We start from the raw sequence: 23078 nt of genomic DNA on the forward strand, positions 1-23078 counted from the left end.
AACAATATCACACTGCTGTGTAAATGTTATGAAATATTAAGTGTCAGACGTTTTGCGTGTTTAAAGCGTTCTGTGCAAACGTCCTATCAGCCTTCATATGAATGTTTTGAGCTGTCAAGTGTTGAGTTTTCTGAAAGAATTTGTGATAAAAGACGTTGTGTGTGCGTGTGAAAGTGTATGGATGTCAAGTGTGTTTTAAACTCTGAGGAGCACAAACCATCTCACTTACAATATAAAGCAAAAGGTTAAAACAGCCTCAGAGACGAAAATTTAACAACTTCAACATCCAGGACATGCTCTGTGCAGCAGTCTTAAAAAAAAAAAGATATTTGCTTTATATGATTGATATTTGATATTATGCATTTTGCTGACGCTTTTATCCAAAACGACTTACAGTGCAATACAAGGTACACATTTTATCAGTATGTGTGTTCCCTGGGTTTAAACCCATGACCCTTTGAGCTGCTAACACAATGCTCTACCACAAGAGTATATTTGCATATTATATTTTAAGTGAATTTGCATCTGCCTAAAAATGTTTGTGTATTCTTTAGTTTATTTCTGTCAATCATCCACTTAAAAATGATTCAACACTTAATGTTATACAATTATCTGTACTGTAAACACTTTATAAAATTATAATAAGGTAAATAAAGATTATAACACAGCTCTGCTTGTTTCATGTCTCCACAATATTGTATACAAGTATGATATTGTCTATGTGTATTGTGTATGAGATAGAAGGTGTGTGTTTGGTATTGGGGATTAGATTTCTGTCTAAGCTTTGATCCTGGGTGTTATAACACAGCCTGAGGCTGCCGTCCCAACAGATCCTCATATACACCGCACACACACACACAAACTCTGTCTTCAATAGAAAGTTTCCTCTGTGAACGTCTATAAACCCTCGTGCCCTGTCGCAGTGGGGTCGCTCGTCACAGACAGCGTTCATTATTCATCATTCTGTCAGAATACAGCACAGACGTTCCCATGCCGAACAGACACAAATCTTTTATCTCTCAAAAACAAAAATGCTTTGAAACAAGAGTCGGTCACTAATGGACAACACTTTATTTCTGTACTAACATCTATTTACTGTAAAGCTGCTTTGCTACAACACACTATAAAAATAAAACTGTTCATTTGATGTGAGCGCCGTGCTGTTTGGATGTTTTGTGTCATGTCTCATTTTCACAATCTTTATTTTTCTGTCAATGTTTTCTTGACTGACCTGCGCTGGATCCACATCATTCAGCATGACTATAGATGTGCAGTGATAATCCAGGACCAGCCTCCAGAAATCTTTCACTGTGTTTGGCAAAGGATGCTGGGTAACAATGAAGGCAGACGGCTGCTTGTAGCTCTGTTTGAACAAGAGATATAAGTCAAGATCATTCAAAGAAGCAGATGTAATGGAAATTACGGGCAATTTTTCTTAAACAGATCCACTGTATCCACTGGAGTCATTTGGACACTTTAAATAATAGATGGATAGACAGACAGACGGATGGATGGACTGACCAACAATTGGATGGATAGATAGACAGACAGACAGACAGACAGACAGACAGACAGATGTATGGATAGATAGATATATAGATAGACAGACAGACAGACAGGTGTGTAGGTAAGTAGGTTGATAGATGGACGGACGGACGGACGGACACACAGATGGACAGACAGACAGACACATATAGATAGATAGATAGATAGATAGATAGATAGATAGATAGATAGATAGATAGATAGATAGATAGATAGACAGACATATGGACAGATAGACTGACAGGCGGACAGACAGATAGATGGAACGACATACAGATAGATGGAAAGTTAGACAGGTGGACAGATAGACAGACAAACATAAAGACAGACAGATGGACAAATAGACAGACATATAGACAGACAGACAGACAGACAGACAGATGTATGGATAGATAGATATATAGATAGACAGACAGACAGACAGACAGGTGTGTAGGTAAGTAGGTAGATAGATGGACGGACGGACGGACACACAGATGGACAGACAGACAGACACATATAGATAGATAGATAGATAGATAGATAGATAGATAGATAGATAGATAGATAGATAGATAGATAGATAGATAGATAGATAGATAGATAGATAGATAGATAGACAGACATATGGACAGATAGACTGACAGGCGGACAGACAGATAGATGGAACGACATACAGATAGATGGAAAGTTAGACAGGTGGACAGATAGACAGACAAACATAAAGACAGACAGATGGACAAATAGACAGACATATAGACAGACAGACAGACAGACAGACAGATGTATGGATAGATAGATATATAGATAGACAGACAGACAGACAGACAGGTGTGTAGGTAAGTAGGTAGATAGATGGACGGACGGACGGACACACAGATGGACAGACAGACAGACACATATAGATAGATAGATAGATAGATAGATAGATAGATAGATAGATAGATAGATAGATAGATAGATAGATAGATAGATAGATAGATAGATAGATAGATAGATAGATAGATAGATAGATAGATAGATAGATAGAAAGATAGACATATGGACAGATAGACTGACAGGAGGACAGACAGATGGATGGAAGGACAGACAGATAGATGGAAAGTTAGACAGGTGGACAGATAGACAGACAAACATAAAGACAGACAGATGGACAAATAGACAGACAGAGAGACAGATGGACAGACAGACAGAGAGACAGATAAATGGAAAGATAGACAGGCGGATGGACAGACTGATATATAGATAAACAGAAAGACCCATGGATAGATGGATATATAGATAGAAAGATAGACAGACAGACAGATAGACAGACAAATAGATGGACAGACAGATAAATAAAAAGAGACAGGCGTACAGATAGATGGAAAGATAGACAAGCGGATGGACAAATAGACAGACATATAGACAAGCAGATGGACAGACAGACAGACAGATAGACAGACAAACAGATGGACAGACAGATAGATGAAAAGAGGACGAACCAACAGTTAGACAGACAGAATAGGATAGGTGGATAGAACAGATAGGTGGACATATAGACAGGCAGATAGACAGACAAACAGATAGATAAACAGACAGATAGATAAACAGACAGACAGACAGATAGGTGGAAATAGACAGGCAGACGGACAGACGGACAGACACACAGACAGACAGACGAACAATTAGATGAACAGATAGACGGACATATAGACAGGCAGACAGACAGACAGATGGACAGGCGGACAGACAGACAGATGGAAAGATAGACAGGTGGATGGAAAGATGGACAGGTAGATGGACAGACAGACAGGCGGACAGACAGACAGACAGACAGACAGGGGGATAGACAGACGGTCAGAAAGGCAGACATAAAGACAGGCAGACAGACGGACACACAGACAGACAGAAAAATAGACAGACCGACAGACAGATGGACAGACAGATGTATTGACAGAAAGACAGACAGATAAAAAGTCAGACAGACAAATAGATAGATAAACAAAAGACAGAGACACAGACAGATAAACGGACACACAGACAGACAGATGGACAAATAGACAGACGGACAGACAGACATTCTTTCCTTTAAACTGTGTAAGATGATTTTAATATAAGAGTTGTGATCTCATACATCCATGAGAGCAGCGTTGATGTAGTTGCTACTCTCTCCATCAATAGTGATGAGAAAGGGCAGACAGCGGTCAGGTGGCAGGACGTCCATACAGCGATTCTTCTCATGGTTTCGTGGCAGTAAAGCGATGCTGCAGTCCTCTACACGCAGGGTCGGCGTCACCATGTTTAGAGTCTGTCAACACAAACACACAACATGCTGCTTTATACTGTTTGTTAACTACAGCTAGATCTACTAGTGAAGGGACAGAATTGAAAGAATAGAAAGATATTTGTGTAATAAGACACACAAGACTGGATCTGTTGTTTATCTTTGGCATTGCCTGTATTCATAATATCTGTAGCTCATTACAAACATCATCACAGTATCTTAAACATTTGATAAAAGATTTAAAAAATTCACTTTCTCTCTCTTACCCTGAACTCCTCTTTGATTGGACTGGAGTTGGTCTGAGGGTCCAATCGGTTCATGTCATAGTAAACAGAGCGAAGCTGACTGGCTGGAATTGTAGTGTCACCACAAAGACACGCCTCCAAAATGGCATCGTGGATAAAAACATACTGCTCCTGACCACAACGTAAAACACAAACGTGACATTATAGCACCTATACAGACCTAAACTATTACATCATCAACATAAATAAATACTACACGCCATTCTGAAATACTCGCTTCTGATTGGTCATTGACAAACTTCTGGACGGATGGACAGACAGACAGACAGACAGACAGACAGACAGACAGACAGACAGACAGACAGATAGATAGATAAACAGACAACATAAAAACAAAAACCTTTACAGACCTACACTATTACATCATCAACATAGATGAATATTCAAGACTATTACTACACGCTTCATTGAAATACTAGCTTCTGATTGGTCAATGACAACATTCTGAAGTAAAATAATCTCTTGATTATTTATAAATTTCACTCTGGATTTATTCTGCACTGAAATAAAAGCAAAATGACATTATTATGTTGATCTCACACACGTATCATCTCAAACATTATTCTCATTTTTCTTTTAGCTATTCTGTGTTTATGAATGTGTCAGGGTTAAAAACGCAGATATTGAGCTCTTTTGAGAAATTTATTTTAAAAGTGTAAAAAACAGACAAAGCATTCACATTTGCTGTGAATCATCAGAGCGCAGTCGACGTATGTCAATATTTAAATGATTTCAGATGGTAGCGTTTCCTCCAAGCCAAAATCATCTTTGATGGAAATCACTCCTGAAGTGACATTTTAGAGCGATCTCAGCCTGTCACTTTTCACTACGTCCTGACAACAGGGTCACCGTGTCTGTACTGTTGAGTCTCCAGTGAACTTTGACCTTTCTGCAAGGCAAGGCAAGGCAAGGCAAGGCAAGTTTATTTGTATAGCACATTTCATACACAGAGGTCATTCAAAGTGCTTTACACAGAAATGAGAAAACAATATATAAAAAAGAAAATGTAAAAATAAGATTTACACGATAAGATCACAATAAAGACAAAGATACATGAGAATTTAAAATAACAATTAAAGAAAATAAATGTGATTTTAATAAAACAGTTTAAAATGTTAAAAAGAATAAAACAGGAGTAAAAGTGACTTGAGTTAAAGGTGCAGTCAGTGTGAAGCAGCACAGTGCTCATTCAGTAAATGCAGAGTTAAACAGATGTGTTTTTAATCTAGATTTAAAAGTGTTTACTGTTGAAGCACATCTGATCTCTTCTGGAAGTTGATTCCAGCTAGAGGTGGCATAAAAGCTAAATGCTGACGCACCTTGTTTTGAGTGAACCCTTGGTATTTCTAACTGACCGGATCCTAATGATCTGAGTAATCTGTTAGGTTTATATTCAGTTAGCATATCTGTCATGTATTTGGGTCCTAAGCCATGAAGTGATTTATAAACGAGTAACAATACTTTAAAGTCTATTCTAAATGTAACAGGAAGCCAGTGTAAGGACCTGAGGACTGGAGTGATGTGCTCAGATTTTTTGGTTCTGGTCAGAATTCTGGCAGCAGCGTTCTGTATGAGCTGCAGCTGTCTAATGGTCTTTTTGGGGATCCCAGTAAGGAGTCCATTGCAGTAATCCACCCTGCTGGTGATGAAAGCATGAACAAGTTTCTCTAAGTCCTGTCTTGAGACAAAACATCTAATTCTGGCAATATTTCTGAGATGGTAGTAAGCTGATTTGCTTATCGCTTTCACGTGACTACTGAAATTAAGGTCAGACTCTAAAATTACACCAAGATTTCTGACTTTATTCTGTGTCTTTAGACCCCTAGAGTCAAGGTATGTGTTAACTTTGAGAGTTTCATCTTTATTTCCAAATACAATGACTTCGGTTTTGTCTTTGTTTAACTGGAGGAAGTTTTGACGCATCCAACAGTTAATTTCATCAATGCATTTACATAGAGAGTCAATGGGGCTGTAGTCATTGGGTGACAGGGCTAAGTATATCTGGGTGTCATCTGCATAGCTGTGGTAAGCAATTTGGTTCTTTTTCATTATTTGACCAAGTGGGAGCATATACAAATTAAACAGAAGGGGTGCAAGAATTGAACCCTGTGGGACTCCACATGTCATGGATGTCCACTCAGATTTATGGTTACCTATGTTCACATAGTAACCTCTTCCTTGTAGGTATGTTTTAAACCATTTGAGAACCATCCCAGAGAGCCCTACCCAGTTTTCCAGTCTATGTAAGAGTATGGTGTGATCTACTGTGTCAAAGGCAGCACTAAGATCTAGTAGCACCAGCACTGATATTTTACCTGAATCAGAGTTTAAGCGAATATCATTTATTATCTTTATGAGCACTGTCTCTGTGCTGTGATGCTGACGGAAACCAGATTGAAAGTTGTCCAGATAGCCATTTGAGTTTAAGAATTTGTTCAGCTGATTGAAAACAACCTTTTCAACGATCTTGCTTATAAACGGAAGATTTGAGATAGGTCTGTAGTTGCCAAGTATGGTTTTGTCTAGGTTACTCTTTTTTAGGAGAGGCTTTACAACTGCTGTTTTTAATGACTCTGGAAAAGTGCCTGTGATCAGAGAGGTGTTTACTATTTTTAAGAGGTCAGTTTCTAAGCAGTTAAGCACCTTTTTGAGAAAAGATGTGGGGAGAGTGTCAAGGCTGCAAGTTGATGCTTTAAGATGTTGTACTGTTTCTTCCAAGGTTTTTATATCAATTATGTCAAATTCTGAGAGAATGGCTAATTTCTGAGGTTGTGGCAATGATATCTGACTGACCACAGTACAATTTGAGGTCGTATTGATTGCCATTCTGATATTACTGATCTTCTCTGAGAAAAACTTAGCAAACTCATTGCATTTGTTGTCAGAGAGCATTTCACTAGGAACTTGATTAGGGGGGTTTGTTAGTCTCTCTACAGTAGCAAAAAGAGTGCGAGTGTGGTTTATGTTGTTATTTATAATATTGGAGAAGAAGGTCTGTCTAGCTGTGCCTAGTTCTACATTGAAAGCACGAAGACTGTCCTTATAGATGCTATAATGTACTTCAAGTTTTGTTTTCCGCCACATACGTTCAGCTTTTCTGCATGTTCTTTTCATGTGCTGTACTGCTGTTGTGTTTCTCCAGGGTGCTTTACGTCTGCCAGTGATCACCCTGACCTTTACTGGAGCTATGTCATCAATAGCATCTTTAACTTTTATGTTAAAGTTTTCAAGGAGAACATCAACAGAGTCTGCGGATATGTTTGGCAAAATTGACATAGCAGGCACATAGAAGCCAGCCGTGATGTAACGATGCCTAAAAACGAGCCAATCAAAAGAGACGGTTCTCTAACTAATGAGGGAACGCTCACGAGTCCGTGTTGTCTTGAATTATTCGTGACAGCTCAAACATGCGTGTAAAAAGGTAACAAGTGCCTGTAGGGTGACAAACTCCATCACAACACCTGCGAGGGAAACGCACGCACACGCATGCCCGCACACACACACGCATGTGAAGGTCACTGATCTAAAGAAAGCAGATTTGGGCAAACGCTCGTGGTGAACTTTCTCAAACACCAACCCGACGTGTCATCTATGAAACATTTGCCCATTAAATGCAACGATGCCTGCGATCTAAATGAAATTACAGTGAAATGATGCAGTGAGTGAAAGTACAGCTCCAGATGGCGTGCGTACAGAAACACTCGAGAGTTCTTCATCTGCACGGCTACATAAACCCATCAGGAGCTGTAAAAATGAAGCGGGTGAGCACGGTAATCTTTTTGGGTTAGCCCAGCGCGTTTATGGCTCTTCTAAGCACCTGCATTGTGCCTCGCTCGCGGCTGATGGACTCTTGAACAGGTTGAGAGTGTTTATGATATGCTAATAGCTTGAAATCGCAGCGGCGTGTTTGACATGTTGAATCAGGATTAAGATCGCAGATATAACTCTTTCTGTTTCACCTGCTGCTTTTAACTCGCTTCTCTCTCTTGTTTCCAGTTTCTCTCTTAGTTGATCTTACTTTAACATTCTGGTTAGGATTGTTGTTAAGAACATTAAACAGTGACTGATCTTTTCTAGCATCTATAACACACGGCTCAGAGAAAACATTTCAGTGTTCGTTGGCTTTAATGCGTCATCGAGACACAGTTTTAGCTCCGCCCAAATAATCCTGAACACAAAAAATCTGTTTAACAGTGTAACTTCACAATTCAGTACTGTATACTTCACAGTCTCTGTAACGTGATTCAGCAATACATTTATACCACTGGGCTGTTGAATGCTGTTTTCTGATTGGTTGAGCAATGATCCATGGGTGTTGATTATTTTTCTGTGAAACGCAAACCTAACTTGTCAAATGTCTAAAAAAAACCCACCAGAGCAATGTTTGTGGTAACCGTGGTATAAGAGAAATAATTGTTTAAGGAATAATTGACAACAGCCTGTTAAATTATTGTAAAATAATGCACACCCAAGGTGATTATGCGCCGCGAAGTGTGTGCATTATTTTTAAATAACTCAAAGGACCAGAGTCAATTATTCCTCTTATACCACGGATACCACAGACATTACTCTGGTGGTTATTTAAAGACATTTGACAGGTCAGGTGTGTGGTTTATGTAAGGAATAATTGAAACGGGCCGTTGAATTATAAGAAAAGAATGCACACCCAAAGTGGTTACACACGGGTGTGCATTATTTTCAAATAATTCAAAAGACGGGAGTCATTATTCCGCTTATAGCACGGTTACCAAAAGTATTGCTCTTGTGCCTATTTTAAGACATTTTAAAGGTTAGGTGCGCGGTTATTGAAAAATAATGAACACCCATGCAACATTTCTCAACCAATCAGAATAAAGCATTCAACAGACCCGTGGTATAAATTGAAAATACTGCACACTCTGCTTCGTGTCGTGCCGTATTACCACCTTCGGTGTGCATTCTTCCTTACTTATAATCTGTTTACAAACAATTCTCTGAAATGATCTTTACACAGACTTTTTTATGTTTGCTTTTATTTTCACCTTTTATGTTCATTTTAGTAACTTTGCTTTGAGCTTTTGTCATTTGTGGCAGCTAGTCATTTTTTGGTGATTTAATTTTTTTGACATAAAATCATTTAATGTAATGTAAAGAACATTTGGTGAAAATATCAACTTATCTTTAATACTGGCTGAGTAAGGTCATGTCAAAGATTGAATGAATTTGGTAAAAAATTACCATGTGAAAGCTGAGATTTTCCTGTTTTAGTGATAAATGACACATATATAGGAAAAGTCTTAAGTCTTGTAAAAACAGGTTTATTTACTGTATATGATGTGCATGTCCAAAAAGCAGAGAAACACTGAAATTATTGTATACCGGGTTGCGCGCTAAATGTCATATACCAGCATCATGCACCAGCATCCAAAAACTGATTTTTTTCAACACGTAGCAGCTTTACAATGTATTTAAAATAGGATGGTTATTTTGTCAGAAGTTGAGCTACAAAAAAAGTTATTATGTTAATTTTAATCATGTATTGTTTAATTATTGTAAAGGCCCACTAGGGACTAAAATGTTGTAGTATGTAACATGAGCTTACGTAACATAGATGTCCCCTCTCAAATAAACGTAAATAAAATAAAAGAAATAAAATTTGCACCAGAATAAGAACAAGGCTAAAGTGGCAATATTTATGCCTTGCCTGTGCATGTGATTTAATATTATGGTCTGTTTTCACTTTTCTAATGATAGAAAAGACGTTCCTGAAATGAATGATATAAGAATTTTGAAGTTCAGGTATTTTTGCACAGAATAATAATGAATAAATAAATAAATAAAACATTTCTGTATTTTCATGCAATAAGTAAAAGTTTAAGTTTTTTATTTTGAAGGCTTTTTTATCTAAAATTTACAGCAATATTAACACATTACACATTTTTTGTCATTTTGTCAATTAGATTACACGACTTAAGACGGAGTTTACAGGGGGAAATTATTCGAAATTATTTGTTTTTATGTGTTTTTTCAAAATATGACTGCTAATTTAAGTTAACTGTATTTTTTCTATGTCAGTTTTAGTTTAGTTTTTTTAGTTTCAATTAATAATTTTAGTTCCTCATCTTAAACTTCAGTTTTTTGCTAAGGTAACATTTCTAATTATCATTTACTTCAAGTTTAAACAAAAAATAGACCTATATTTTATTTGATTCCAATTAACAAACAAGTTTTATTAGTTTTAGTCCCAATAATAACCTAGTAGCAAATTAAGTCAAACTATTATCTTAAATTTAGTAGTAAAGGTCAAGGGTCAGAGAAGCAATACCTCCGTCTGCACCATGTTAACCCGTCGTGAACGCAGCTCCCTCACGCAGTTGTAAATGTCCACGACGCCCTCTCTCTCTGCCATGTCCAACATGATGTCAATCACAATAAAGCAGCCTGTTCGCCCCGCCCCTGCACTGTAGGGTGACCAATCAGAACAGAGATTAAGACCAAAAGAGCAGAGAAATATTCTTAAACACTCAAATGATGTTGCAACTACAAATACCAACACATCTATAGTAAATGAATATTACCTATAGGGGAAAATATCTAAATGATTCAATATTTAAGAGCAGAACATAACTATGACATCATACCTGCAGTGAACCACGATTGGTCCAGCGTTCGTTGGTGATTTGGCTTTAACCCTGCGCACGAATCCCAGCAGACCCGTAGCGTGATATGGGACGCCGTGATCCGGCCAGCCGGTGAAATGAAATTGGCTGATCTCGCGAATCTCGTGGGCTCCTCGCTGGAGACGATGAGACAGGGAGAGAAACTCAGATAGGACACCTGCGCTGCTTCATAATAATTACACTGTGTGCACCTGAGTGTTACTAATGGACATCACACCTGCCGCATCTCCGTTTACACGCTTTATATGTTCAGACAATTTACTGAAATGTACTGAGATCAACCAGAGGATACAGCTGGATTAGATCTGCAGGTTTATGTACAGAGAGGGATGAATTTACATCACAGTACGTCTATTCTGAGAGTCAATCCAAACCTTTTAACTGTGTAACACAAATAAATAACTGAATGATTTAATATCTGGTTTGATGGATTCAATATAATAGCTGAACATTATGCTTCCTCTTTAAACTCCATAAATATTTCACAAACCTAGTATTTAAGTATTAAATAATGATGTTTACATTTATGCATTTGGTGGACACTTTCAGCCAAAGTGTCTTATGGTGTTTTACACTTCATAGTACAGCTCGGTGTGGTTTTTCCACTGGGTACAGTCCCTAGTACTTTTTTAGTACCACCTCAGTTGAGGTCCCAAGTAAACCATATGATACTAAAATGTGATGTGTCAGAGAGATTGTCATTACTAGCGTCTTTGCTAAATATAAGACTAGCTTACACTTGTGTGCTGTTTCTGCAGGTTGATATTTTTCTGCAGGTTGGAGATTGAAGGATTTGGTTCATTAGTTGTTTGTATTTGGACTATGAATTGTCATTGGGATACTTTTGGACTCCAATGCTTGGGATGACTCGGGTTGGCTCGCTTTACTTTGCCTCGGTTTGATTTTTTGTGCATTTTTAGTAACACTTCAAAGGTGGTTGGTAGGGTTATAGACTTATCATTATAGTTGTGCCGCCACTACTGCTGTAGACATTACAGCTGACACACATATTAAATGGCCATTGGTCTGGTTTTGTTACGCTGATCTGGCAACCCTGACAAGCAAAGCTGCAAACAAACACTGGATAACAAAGGTTTAATTTCCTATAATATCAGTGAATTTGTATTTGTTTAATTGTTGTTGGGTTTTTATAAAAATAGTATTGAACCATTGGCTTAACTTAGCACCCTCTTGTTTACGAGACATTATTAATATGCTCGCTTTTAAAGTTTATTTATAGCCGCTGTATTTTGCTATATTACTTATGTTGTCTGTCGATTTTTTCCCTGCTTCTATTATAAAGTATAATTTGTTTTAAGGTAAGCGGGAAATCAAGGTTTTAATTACTGTAACAACGCATGTACTGTATATCACTTTCATATCATAATGTCTTATTTATTATGTTAATAATGAATGATGTTAATTCTCATCAAAAAATAAAGTTTGAAGATTAAAATGAGTTTATTAATCTGTGGCAAAATTTCCTAACCAGCACATCTCAAATTTGTTTTGTTTGCTTATATTTTGACATCTAATGACGTTTTATTATTTAAAAGCGGCAAAACTTTTTTATTGAAGGCTAAAAAAAAATTCAAAATCCCACTTTAAAAGTATTACTAAACTGTAGTGAAAATTAAACTGAGGCAAAGATACCAGAGATACCAAGAATTGGAAAAGCACTGTTACAGTATATAACAAAGCATACATTTCATTATTATGTGTGTTCCTGGAATCAAACTTTACAATCTTTTGCAATGTTTGACAATACTTAACTCACCAAACTGTTCTTGTAATTTTGTCCTTTTGTGTTTCTTCATTTGGGCTTTAAACATCATGATGGTGACGACAGAGCAGGGATTTCTGGGTAAATGTAGTGTCCTGTTCAGTAAAAGAGTCTCACCTTCTCTACAGCGAACGTTCTGATGACGTATTCTGACAGCAGCTGCGTCTCGATCAGCGTCACCTTTACATCTCTGTAGATCTCAGTGTCATCCGGCCAGTACTTACAGCATTTCACCTGACATCAAACACATACGCAGGGTTAAGAAGTTAAGATGTGTAAGTGTTAAAACTTCATTCAGGTAAAATCACCAAATGATCTTCAAACACAAAGCACTCAAGCCAGAAAAATTACACGAACACACGTGTTAATCTTTAGCACACGGATCACATGTTCTCAGTCATCAGCTGATTCCATCAGACAGTCTCATCTGACCTTTACTTTAAACCGTGAAAGTACGACAGCTCTCGCTTTCAAATGTCACCTGATCACTTTCAATTCAACTTAACCTGAGGTGAAGTACTCATGATAGGCGTGATTAACAGATTTATTGATTGTGAACTCTCTGGCTTTCAGATCAATGTTGTGAATAAGACAGTAATGGAGTAGTGCTCTGTATGGCCCTCATCTGAACAGCATTACATCTGATTGATTAGACTTCTGAAACTATACAAGCAGTCCACCGCAGTTAAGCTCTCATCTGACAGATAGACTGATGATACCAAAGTCATTTACAAACACGCAGACTTCAATGTGCTGAAAGACACTCATGCATGTAACTATTAACTATAGTATTTGTAGTAAGCACAAACAAAAGCATGAAGCATAGTTGGGCCAACAAAAAAAAATTTGAAAAATTATTGAATATTTTATCATGTTAATGATGAATTAATTGCATACGTTAACGTGTTTAAAAGCCCTGATTAAAACATTAATGTTACAAGTGACTTGGTATCAAAACAATAAGGGCCAGATTTACTAAACGGGGGAAAATTAGCGTGAAAGCGCAATTCCAAAAAAGCGCTGATGGGAGTGTTAATATCTGCGGGTAATTAACTAAAAAAGCACAAATTAACTAACACAGGCACAACAGCTGATTTTCATAATGACCAAAACAATCTACTAAGAGCAGCGCAAATTAATTCAGGGTCGAAAATAATCAGAGCTGATGAGGTGCAGGTGATCTACTAACACCTGATGAGCTTGAGTTCAGCACCAATTCGAGTTGTGAAATCCCAATTAACAAAGAAAACAAAAAAAAATGAAAATTTACAAGAATTTTTGAAACACCTGCTATTGTGTGACTTCTAGTGACTCCTATTTTTTTCCTCCAGCAAAAAAAAATTATAATATGGCTTGGCAAACGGAAAGAAATATTTTTGAATAATATGTTCCTCTGGCAATCCAAATAAACTTGTGGAAAAAAATCCTCTGCCTTGTACCACATGCTCTCAATCATTCAAATAATCTCTTCTTATAAAATTAGCATTTGATAAGTAAACTCCTAGAAATGCATATGCAATAAAGTCAGTCTGAAAAAAAATAAATAGACCACACCTTTCAGAGCATCTTTAGTAAATCACAACAGTCGTTATTTGATGCCAAAATAATGGTTTGCACTGCCGCAAGTTGTTAGTGAATCTGGCCCTTAATGTGTTGGTCAAATTAAAAGAGCACCGTTCCAGACATCATTTCCGGGTTGAGGTGGGAAATATCCTAAATCCGAGTTGTTTGGAACGTAGCATTAGCTTTAGTGTTTTTGGACTGTGGGAGGAAACTGGAGTACTAGGAGTGAACCGCAAACACACAAACACCACACAGAAAGACCTCCTGATGTAGCCAAGACTCAAACCAGGGACCCTCTTGCTGTGAGGTTACACTGCTATTCACTGTGGCACCCCAGTAGTCTAGTTAAAATACACATTTGAAAATAATTCCTGTAAAAAAAACCTCTGACACAAACCCACTGAGATTTGGATGAGAATGAGTCAGTTTGAGCGCATCAAATAAAACCTTGTTATATGAAAATGTAATCTTCTCAGAAGAGAATAAAAAGAAAAGAACTGCTAATAATCCTCACGTGGAATCGACTGGAGAAAAAACATCATCACAACATTTATGACAACATGATTACAAAAGTCACTTTACAGTATGATAACTAGCGAGACGACGGCACGCTGAAGAGAAAATGAGGCGGTTACACAGAGAATTATGACACTTCTGTTATTCTGAGAGATACATCGAGCGAGGAAATGTAATATTCTCCTCCATCATTACAGCCCAAATCTGATTGGAGAACAGAACGGCACAGATGAGTATCTCCCACTGAGACCCTTGAGATGAAGAAACTCAGCTCGGGTTCCACTGGGATTATATTAAAGAAAAACTATCATATTATTTCAGCAATTAGGATGAGATGTGTCTATGTCTGTGTGTACAGACCAGGCTGTCCTGAAATTTGTTCTCAAAAACAGAGAAATCAAATTTTGGTGCTCACTAGTTAAAAAAATCTTAAAAATCCACCAAAATATCAGCTAAAGAATGTTGAATGCTGTATACAGTAACATTAAGCAAACATACATTGTTAAAGGTATGAAAGCTAGGCTGGCCGGAAGGCAGACAGGAGTCTAGGGAATTTTTATATCTTTGCTACAGAATTATGGTAAGTGTGAGCAGTTAGATGAGAGAAAGTGCTGACTCAGAGTCTGAATGTGCTGGTTTGGTTAAATTTTGTTAGGTTTAGAAAAACATCTACAACAATAGTATAAGGGCTCTGTCAAGAAAAACTAAACATGAATAGAGACACAAAAGTGAAAACACAGTCTATCAAACACACATTTGTTTCTGAAGTTCGTTTCCTGCAAACACACACACCTGCTCTCTCTCTCATTTTCATCATCTAATCTGCAGCAAATCTCCAAGAATGCCCAAGATAAGTTTGCACCCAGATGTGCGATGAGTTTATGGGTCTTCAGGGGGGAAAGCCCCATTGTCCAGACATACAGAGACTACATTAGTTCAGCATCATATAGCAGACAGACTGCCACAGACGGCTCACAGCACCAAACATCTGAACAGCAGAACGACAACACTGAGAGGCAGTGACAGAAACCGAGAGATAGTGATGCACAGAGAGGCTCATAGAAATATAGATAAACATCCTGACAGAAACTGAGAGGAACCGTAAGACACTAAAAGGCACTGAGAGGCACCAAGAGACACAGAGAGGTACTGAGAGACATAGAGAGCCACGGAGAGGCACATTAGGAGACACTGAGAGACACTAAAGGGTACAGAGAGACACTGAGAAGTCCCAAGAAACACTGAGAGGCACAGAGAAACACTGAGAGACACAGAGATACACTGAGAGGCACAAAGAGACAAAGAGGCACAGAGAAACACTGAGAGGCACAGAGAAACACAAAGAGGCACAGTCAGACACTGAGAGACACAGAGAGACACTGAGAGGCACAGAGAGACACAGAGATACACTATGAGACACAGAGATACACTGAGAGACACAAAGAGACAAAGAGGGCACAGAGAAACACTGAGAGACACAGAGAGACACTGAGAGACACAAAGAGACAAAGAGGCACAGAGAAACACTGAGATGCACAGAGAGACACAAAGAGGCACAGAGAAACACTGAGAGACACTGAGAGACACAGAGAGACACTGAGAGACACAAAGAGACAAAGAGGCACAGAGAAACACTGAGAGGCACAGAGAAACACAAAGAGGCACAGGCAGACACTGAGAGGCACAGAGAGACACAGAGATACACTATGAGACACAGAGATACACTGAGAGACACAAAGAGACAAAGAGGCACAGAGAAACACTGAGAGGCACAGAGAAACACTGAGAGACACAGAGAGACACTGAGAGACACAAAGAGACAAAGAGGCACAGAGAAACACTGAGAGGCACAGAGAAACACAAAGAGGCACAGAGATACACTATGAGACACAGAGATACACTGAGAGGCACAAAGAGACAAAGAGGCACAGAGAAACACTGAGAGGCACAGAGAAACACTGAGAGACACAGAGAGACACTGAGAGACACAAAGAGACAAAGAGGCACAGAGAAACACTGAGAGGCACAGAGAAACACAAAGAGGCACAGACAGAAACTGAGAGACACAGAGAGACACTGAGAGGCACAGAGAGACACAGAGATACACTATGAGACACAGAGATACACTGAGAGACACAAAGAGACAAAGAGGCACAGAGAAACACTGAGAGACACAGAGAGACACTGAGAGACACAAAGAGACAAAGAGGCACAGAGAAACACAGAGATGCACAGATAGACACAAAGAGGCACAGAGAAACACTGAGAGGCACAGAGAAACACTGAGAGACACTGAGAGACACAAAGAGACAAAGAGGCACAGAGAAACACTGAGAGGCACAGAGAAACACAAAGAGGCACAGACAGACACTGAGAGACACAGAGAGACACTGAGAGGCACAGAGAGACACAGAGATACACTATGAGACACAGAGATACACTGAGAGACACAAAGAGACAAAGAGGCACAGAGAAACACTGAGAGACACAGAGAGACACTGAGAGACACAAAGAGACAAAGAGGCACAGAGAAACACTGAGATGCACAGATAGACACAAAGAGGCACAGAGAAACACTGAGAGACACAGAGAGACACTGAGAGGCACAGAGAGACACAGAGATACACTATGAGACACAGAGATACACTGAGGGACACAAAGACACAAAGAGGCACAGAGAAACACTGAGAGACACAGAGAGACACTGAGGGACACAAAGAGACAAAGAGGCACAGAGAAACACTGAGATGCACAGAGATGCACAGAGAGACACTCAGAGGCACAGAGAGACAAAGAGAGGCAAAGAGAAAGACTGAGAGACACAGAGAAACACTGAGATGCACAGAGAGACACTCAGAGGCACAGAGAGACAAAGAGAGGCAAAGAGAAAGACTGAGAGACACAGAGAAACACTGAGAGGCACAGAGAGACACAAAGAGGCACAGAGAAACACTGAGAGACACAGAGATACACTGAGAGACAGAGAGAGGCACAAAGAGACAAAGAGAAACACTGAGAGACACAGAGAAACACTGAGAGACACAAAGAGACAAAGAGGCACAGAGATACACTGAGAGACAGAGATAAACACTGAGAGGCACAGAAAGACACACAGAGAAACACTGAGAGACACTGAGAGGCACAGAGATACACTATGAGAAACAGAGATACACTGAGAGGCACAACGATACACTCAGAGGCACAGAGAGACAAAGAGAGGCAAAGAGAAAGACTGAGAGGCACAGAGAAACACTGAGAGGCACAGAGAGACACAAAGAGGCACAGAGAAACACTGAGAGACACAGAGATACACTGAGAGACAGAGAGAGGCACAAAGAGACAAAGAGAAACACAGAGAAACACTGAGAGGTACTGAAAGAGAAATTTAACTAATAAACCAACTCAGATTTTTATATTGTGCTTATATACACTTCAGTTCATCATCATCAGCTATTAAATTTCTTTTGTATCGTATTATAACCTCAGTAATGATGTTATTGTCACATGATATCATCAGCAGTCTGCCTGTATAAATGGACGGTCTCATAATGAGCTCTATTGATTAGCTTCCAGCCAGTTCACATTGATGAAGCCCAGGATGGATCATTTACTCAGCAAGATCCTCTGGGAGTCCATCTGCACACGACCTGAACCTCACAAACTGATGGAGGAGTGGATCAGATTCACATCAGCCAATCAGTCTCACAAACACACACAAAGACACACACACAGACACACACAAGCACGCATGCACACACACAATGAAATCACTTTAACACAGTGGTTTTCAATCTTGTCCTAGAGGACCCACTGTCCTGCACGTTTTGCATGTCTCCCTTATCTAACACACCTGATCAGCTCATTAAGGGAGAGATCCATGAACAGAACTGGGTGTGTCAGTTAAGGGAGACATACAAAATATGCAGAGCTGTTGGTCCCCTAGGACAAGATTGAAAACCACTGGTTTAACATACTCATGACTCCAGACATTTGACTTTTAACACACAAGCGACACACTCACCCTGCCAACTTCTACTAGATTGGTCACCATGACGATGGTTGCGGTGTTCTCCTGCCAGACCATTCTCCAGAAGTCCACGACGGTTTCCTGCATGGGTCCTGTAAACACAATACTGTATGAGTAATGAAGCATTTAAAGATACTTACAAAATAAACCATGAGAGGTCATGTGTTACAAAGACTGTCCCGAGGTTTGTCACAGTACAGCGGGTGTTCAGCAGAATGTTTTACTACAGTCATTCACTGACTCACAAAAAATGATTGTAATTACTAAAATATTATTTTGCTAATTCATTATCTAAGTCTACATAATACTGTAGGCATGACATATGATAATAGGTAAGTCGATCACAAATTCCTGTTCATGGAGACTTTAAATGATTCTGACTTCAATGACACTGTTTTGGGATGAGTTATACTTTTGTGATGAAGAAATATGAGTCAAGGTGATTTGGTTGAACTGTTTATGTGTCCAAACACAGCCGATCATTGAGTTTAGCTTTACGGTTTCAATTCATCTTGATTATCTGTTCATGTGTTTGTTATTCTATTGCGCACAGTAGAAGTTTGGTTAGATAAAATATCAGGGGATACAGTAGACAGGACATAGTTGGTTTGGTTTATTATTTATAAAGACAATTTTTACTGTCACAAGGACAGCCCAAAGTGCTGTACAGACTGTTCAAAAATTATACATTAAAATCAAAAAAACTAAAAAATTGAATGTCAATAAAAATCAAGCACACAAAGTGGGCTAATTGTGTGGTGATACCCTCAACAAATCCAATTCAAGCCTCAAGTTATAGAAGTGCTTTAATAAAGAGGATCTGAAAATTGATAAAGAGGGGGCTTCACGCATTGCTAAGAGAGGATTGTTCCATAATCGTGGAATGGAAAAGGCCTGACCACATATTTCCGAGTGAATAGAATATCACACGAGGAAAACAGTGGGTGTGGCACAGTTTACCACTGTGAATTGATTGGATATAGAATGCCGTCAAATTGACCTCATCAGAGAATGATCGACACAAGCGGAGGTAGATTTTAAGATTTTGATTAAAGTTTATGAGGGCACATGAATTAAAAAAAGTAATGACCCACATGGGTAAATAGTTTATAATAAATGAACACTGCAATATTTTATTAAAAAATAAGACTTTTTATGGGCACAAATTTTCATTTGAATTTGAAGTATTTGGTTGAGATGTCAGGTATGTGTTGACATTCAGGTAGCACGAGTTCATCTAATGTGTAGTAATATTAAACCTTAATTTCTCACAGTCTCTGACTCCTCAAATGCCTTCACTCCCACTCTGTCTCTGCCCACACGCCCCAGGGGATTATGGGTAATATTTCCCAGCATAGTGGGAGGCAAGCAGGACATCTGCTGAGTGGGTTTGCGTTGATCTGCAGCACTTACCAGCGCACGGCCAACAACATGTACAGACAGACGAGGAACGCCACTGACAGCGTGACAGTGAGATGTTTCCAGAGACTTTATTGTCTCACACATCTCTACCAAACACATTCTGGATTAGCAGATTTTACATCTGAGATTCACAGAAGCAAAAGTGGGTCTGTTTGAGGCTGAGGTCTGGCTGTCATCTTTGAAAAACTCAAAAACTAAATAAGCACGCATGACAACATTATTAACTACTGGTCAAAAATTGCCAATATTATTTTTTTGCACATTGACTACTTGAGTAGAATACTTAAGTCGTATGGGGCTATTTTATTATCATCTTTAAATCCATTTTTCTCCCATTAATTCTTGAAATTGGCTTTGGTTTATGTAACCACCAAAAATGTGTGCATTGGAATTCTGTGAGTCATACGATGGGATTATTTAATGTTTGTTTTAAACACATTTAACAATCAAACTTAATCTTTCCTTTACATTTTGGTCAGATAACTTCGGTCAGAAAAAAGGTCCTGTACTGCAAAAAAAAAAAAGAATATTTTCTTACTTAGTATTTTGGTCTTGTTTTCAGTAAAAATATCTTAAATAAATTAAGCAAAATGACCTACATTTTTTAGTGAATTTGTACTTAAAGCAAACAAAAAAAATCTGCCAATGGGGTGAGAAAAAAATCTTAAACCTTTTTCTTACACTGCAAAAAATTATTTTCAAGAAAAAGATTTCTTAGTATTTTTGTCTTGTTTTTAGTAAAAATATCAAACAATTCTTAAATTAAGATGCTTTTTCTTGATGAGCAAAACGACCCAAGAAAATAAGTCTAGTTTTTAGACCAAAAATACCAAATTTAAGTGATTTTGTGCATAAAACAAACAAAAAAATCTGCCAATGGGGTAATAAAAAAATCTTGAAAATTTTTTAAACACTAAATTCAAGAAACATTCAAGAAGAATTAGCTTACCCAATTGGCAGATTTTTTTGCTTGTTTTATGCACAAAATCACTTAAATTTGATATTTTGGTCTTAAAACTAGACTTTTTTTCTTGGGTCGTTTTGCTCATCAAGAAAAAGCATCTTAATTTAAGATTTTTTTGATATTTTCACTAAAAACAAGACAAAAATACTAAGAAATCTTTTTCTTGAAAATCATTTTTTGCAGTGCAAGAAAAATGTTCAAGATTTTTTTTCTCACCCAAATGGCAGATTTCACCTAGTATATTTTTGGTCTTAAATCTAGACTTATTTTCTTAGATTATTTTGCTCATCAAGAAACTTCATCTTGATTTAAGAATTTTTAGATATTTTTACTGAAAATGAGCCAAAAATACTAAATAAGAAAGTCATTTTTTGCAGGGTGGTATAAACCGGTTCAGATCCAGCATGTTGCCACTGTCCAGCGACACTGAACAGTAACTCCATCTTTCACATCTAGTGACATTCAGAAAAACATTCATACAGTATAAATAAATGTGCTTTAATTTAAAAATACCTTTCCAGGAAAATGAATCTGCTACTAACTTGCTTGCAAAGTTTTATAAAAGAGAAAACTTTATGCTGAAGTCTGAAGATTCTGCCAAAAAAGGGTGGAAACTGCTCACACATACCCGCATCACAAACCTCAGCTGTCGACAGCTGCTGACAGACACTTCTGGAAAACTACCACTTTTCATCTGATGTATTCGAGTATGTGTGTGTGCTGAATTCTCCTATAACAGCATAATGTAAAGTGACTGATAGACACAAAGTGTGTGCTCATTAATTTTACATGTTAGTGACACACACACCTGTTCTGGATCATAACATTGGCTTATCTGTTGGGAAACATGTGAGGGTGTTGCTCAGGTGTTCAGAGGAGTTTTAAGCATGTTGCTAGATGATTAATAATGTATTGACATTTGTAACTCATGCTGAAGAGACCACCAGAGTTTACTCTGTTTTTACTCCATCTATCTAATAACTGAGAGCTCAAGCTGCTATTGAGGGATCAGTTCAAATCTGTGTGTGTCTGTGTGTATCCATGTTTTCTTCTGAGCTTCAGACCAGAGCCTGTCAGTCCAGCTGAGCTTCATACACACTTCAGTTTTCATAAAAGCAACACTACATCTCAAAAGATCGATTCTGTTGTCATTGACTCGCCTTTCAAACCCACATCACTTTCTATTGTGAAACAGCACAGGTAATGCTTACAGAATATTCACACGGCTAAATTACACAAGAGTGACTAAGTGAGTGAGTAAGTGAGTGATAGAATGTTCAGATTGAAAGGAAACGCACACACACAATCTTTCACTCTTTTACTCACACTTTCACTTTTTCACTTACACACACTCTTTGTCACTCACTCACTCGCATCCATGCACAGGCTTTCACTCACTCACTCACTCACTCACTCACTCACTCACTCACTCACTCACTCACTCACTCACTCACTCACTCACTCACTCACTCACTCACTCACTCACTCATTTATTCACTCTTTCACACACACACTCCATCATTCTTTCACTCACTCACTCACTCACTCACTCACTCACTCACTCACTCACTCACTCATTTATTCACTCTTTCACACACACACTCCATCATTCTTTCACTCACTCACTCACTCACTCACTCACTCACTCACTCACTCACTCACTCACTCACTCACTCACTCACTCACTCACTCATTTATTCACTCTTTCACACACACACTCCATCATTCTTTCACTCACTCACTCACTCTTTCACTCACTAATTTATTCACTCTTTCACACACACACTCCATCATTCTTTCACTCACTCACTCACTCACTCACTCTTTCACTCACTCACTCACTCACTCACTTTCATACATTCTTTCACTCGCTCACTCTTTCACTCATGTACAAAGACACTCCTTCACTCTTTCACTCACTCACTCGCTCACTCTTTCACTCACTCATTCTTTCACTCACTCGCTCACTCTTTCAATCATTCTTTTACTCGTTCACTCTTTCACTTACTCACTCACTCACTCCTTCAATCATTCTTTCACTCATATATG

General features: G+C 38.4%; 1 protein-coding gene across 1 annotated transcript in view; it reads right to left on the bottom strand.

The window, feature by feature from the left end:
* The window catches only part of LOC135744126 (receptor-type tyrosine-protein phosphatase mu-like), a 218618-nt gene that overhangs the window by 7669 nt on the left and 187871 nt on the right, over positions 1-23078 (bottom strand). The window contains exons 23-29 of the mRNA XM_073814927.1: positions 18638-18735; positions 12655-12771; positions 10716-10870; positions 10400-10535; positions 4057-4206; positions 3641-3814; positions 1232-1363 (exon numbers count right to left, since the gene is read on the bottom strand). Of these exons, the coding sequence (XP_073671028.1) occupies positions 1232-1363; positions 3641-3814; positions 4057-4206; positions 10400-10535; positions 10716-10870; positions 12655-12771; positions 18638-18735 (962 nt within the window). The remainder of the gene's footprint in view (positions 1-1231; positions 1364-3640; positions 3815-4056; positions 4207-10399; positions 10536-10715; positions 10871-12654; positions 12772-18637; positions 18736-23078) is intronic.

The sequence above is a fragment of the Paramisgurnus dabryanus genome, chromosome 6 (genome assembly GCF_030506205.2).
Source record: "Paramisgurnus dabryanus chromosome 6, PD_genome_1.1, whole genome shotgun sequence".
NCBI lineage: Eukaryota > Metazoa > Chordata > Actinopteri > Cypriniformes > Cobitidae > Paramisgurnus > Paramisgurnus dabryanus.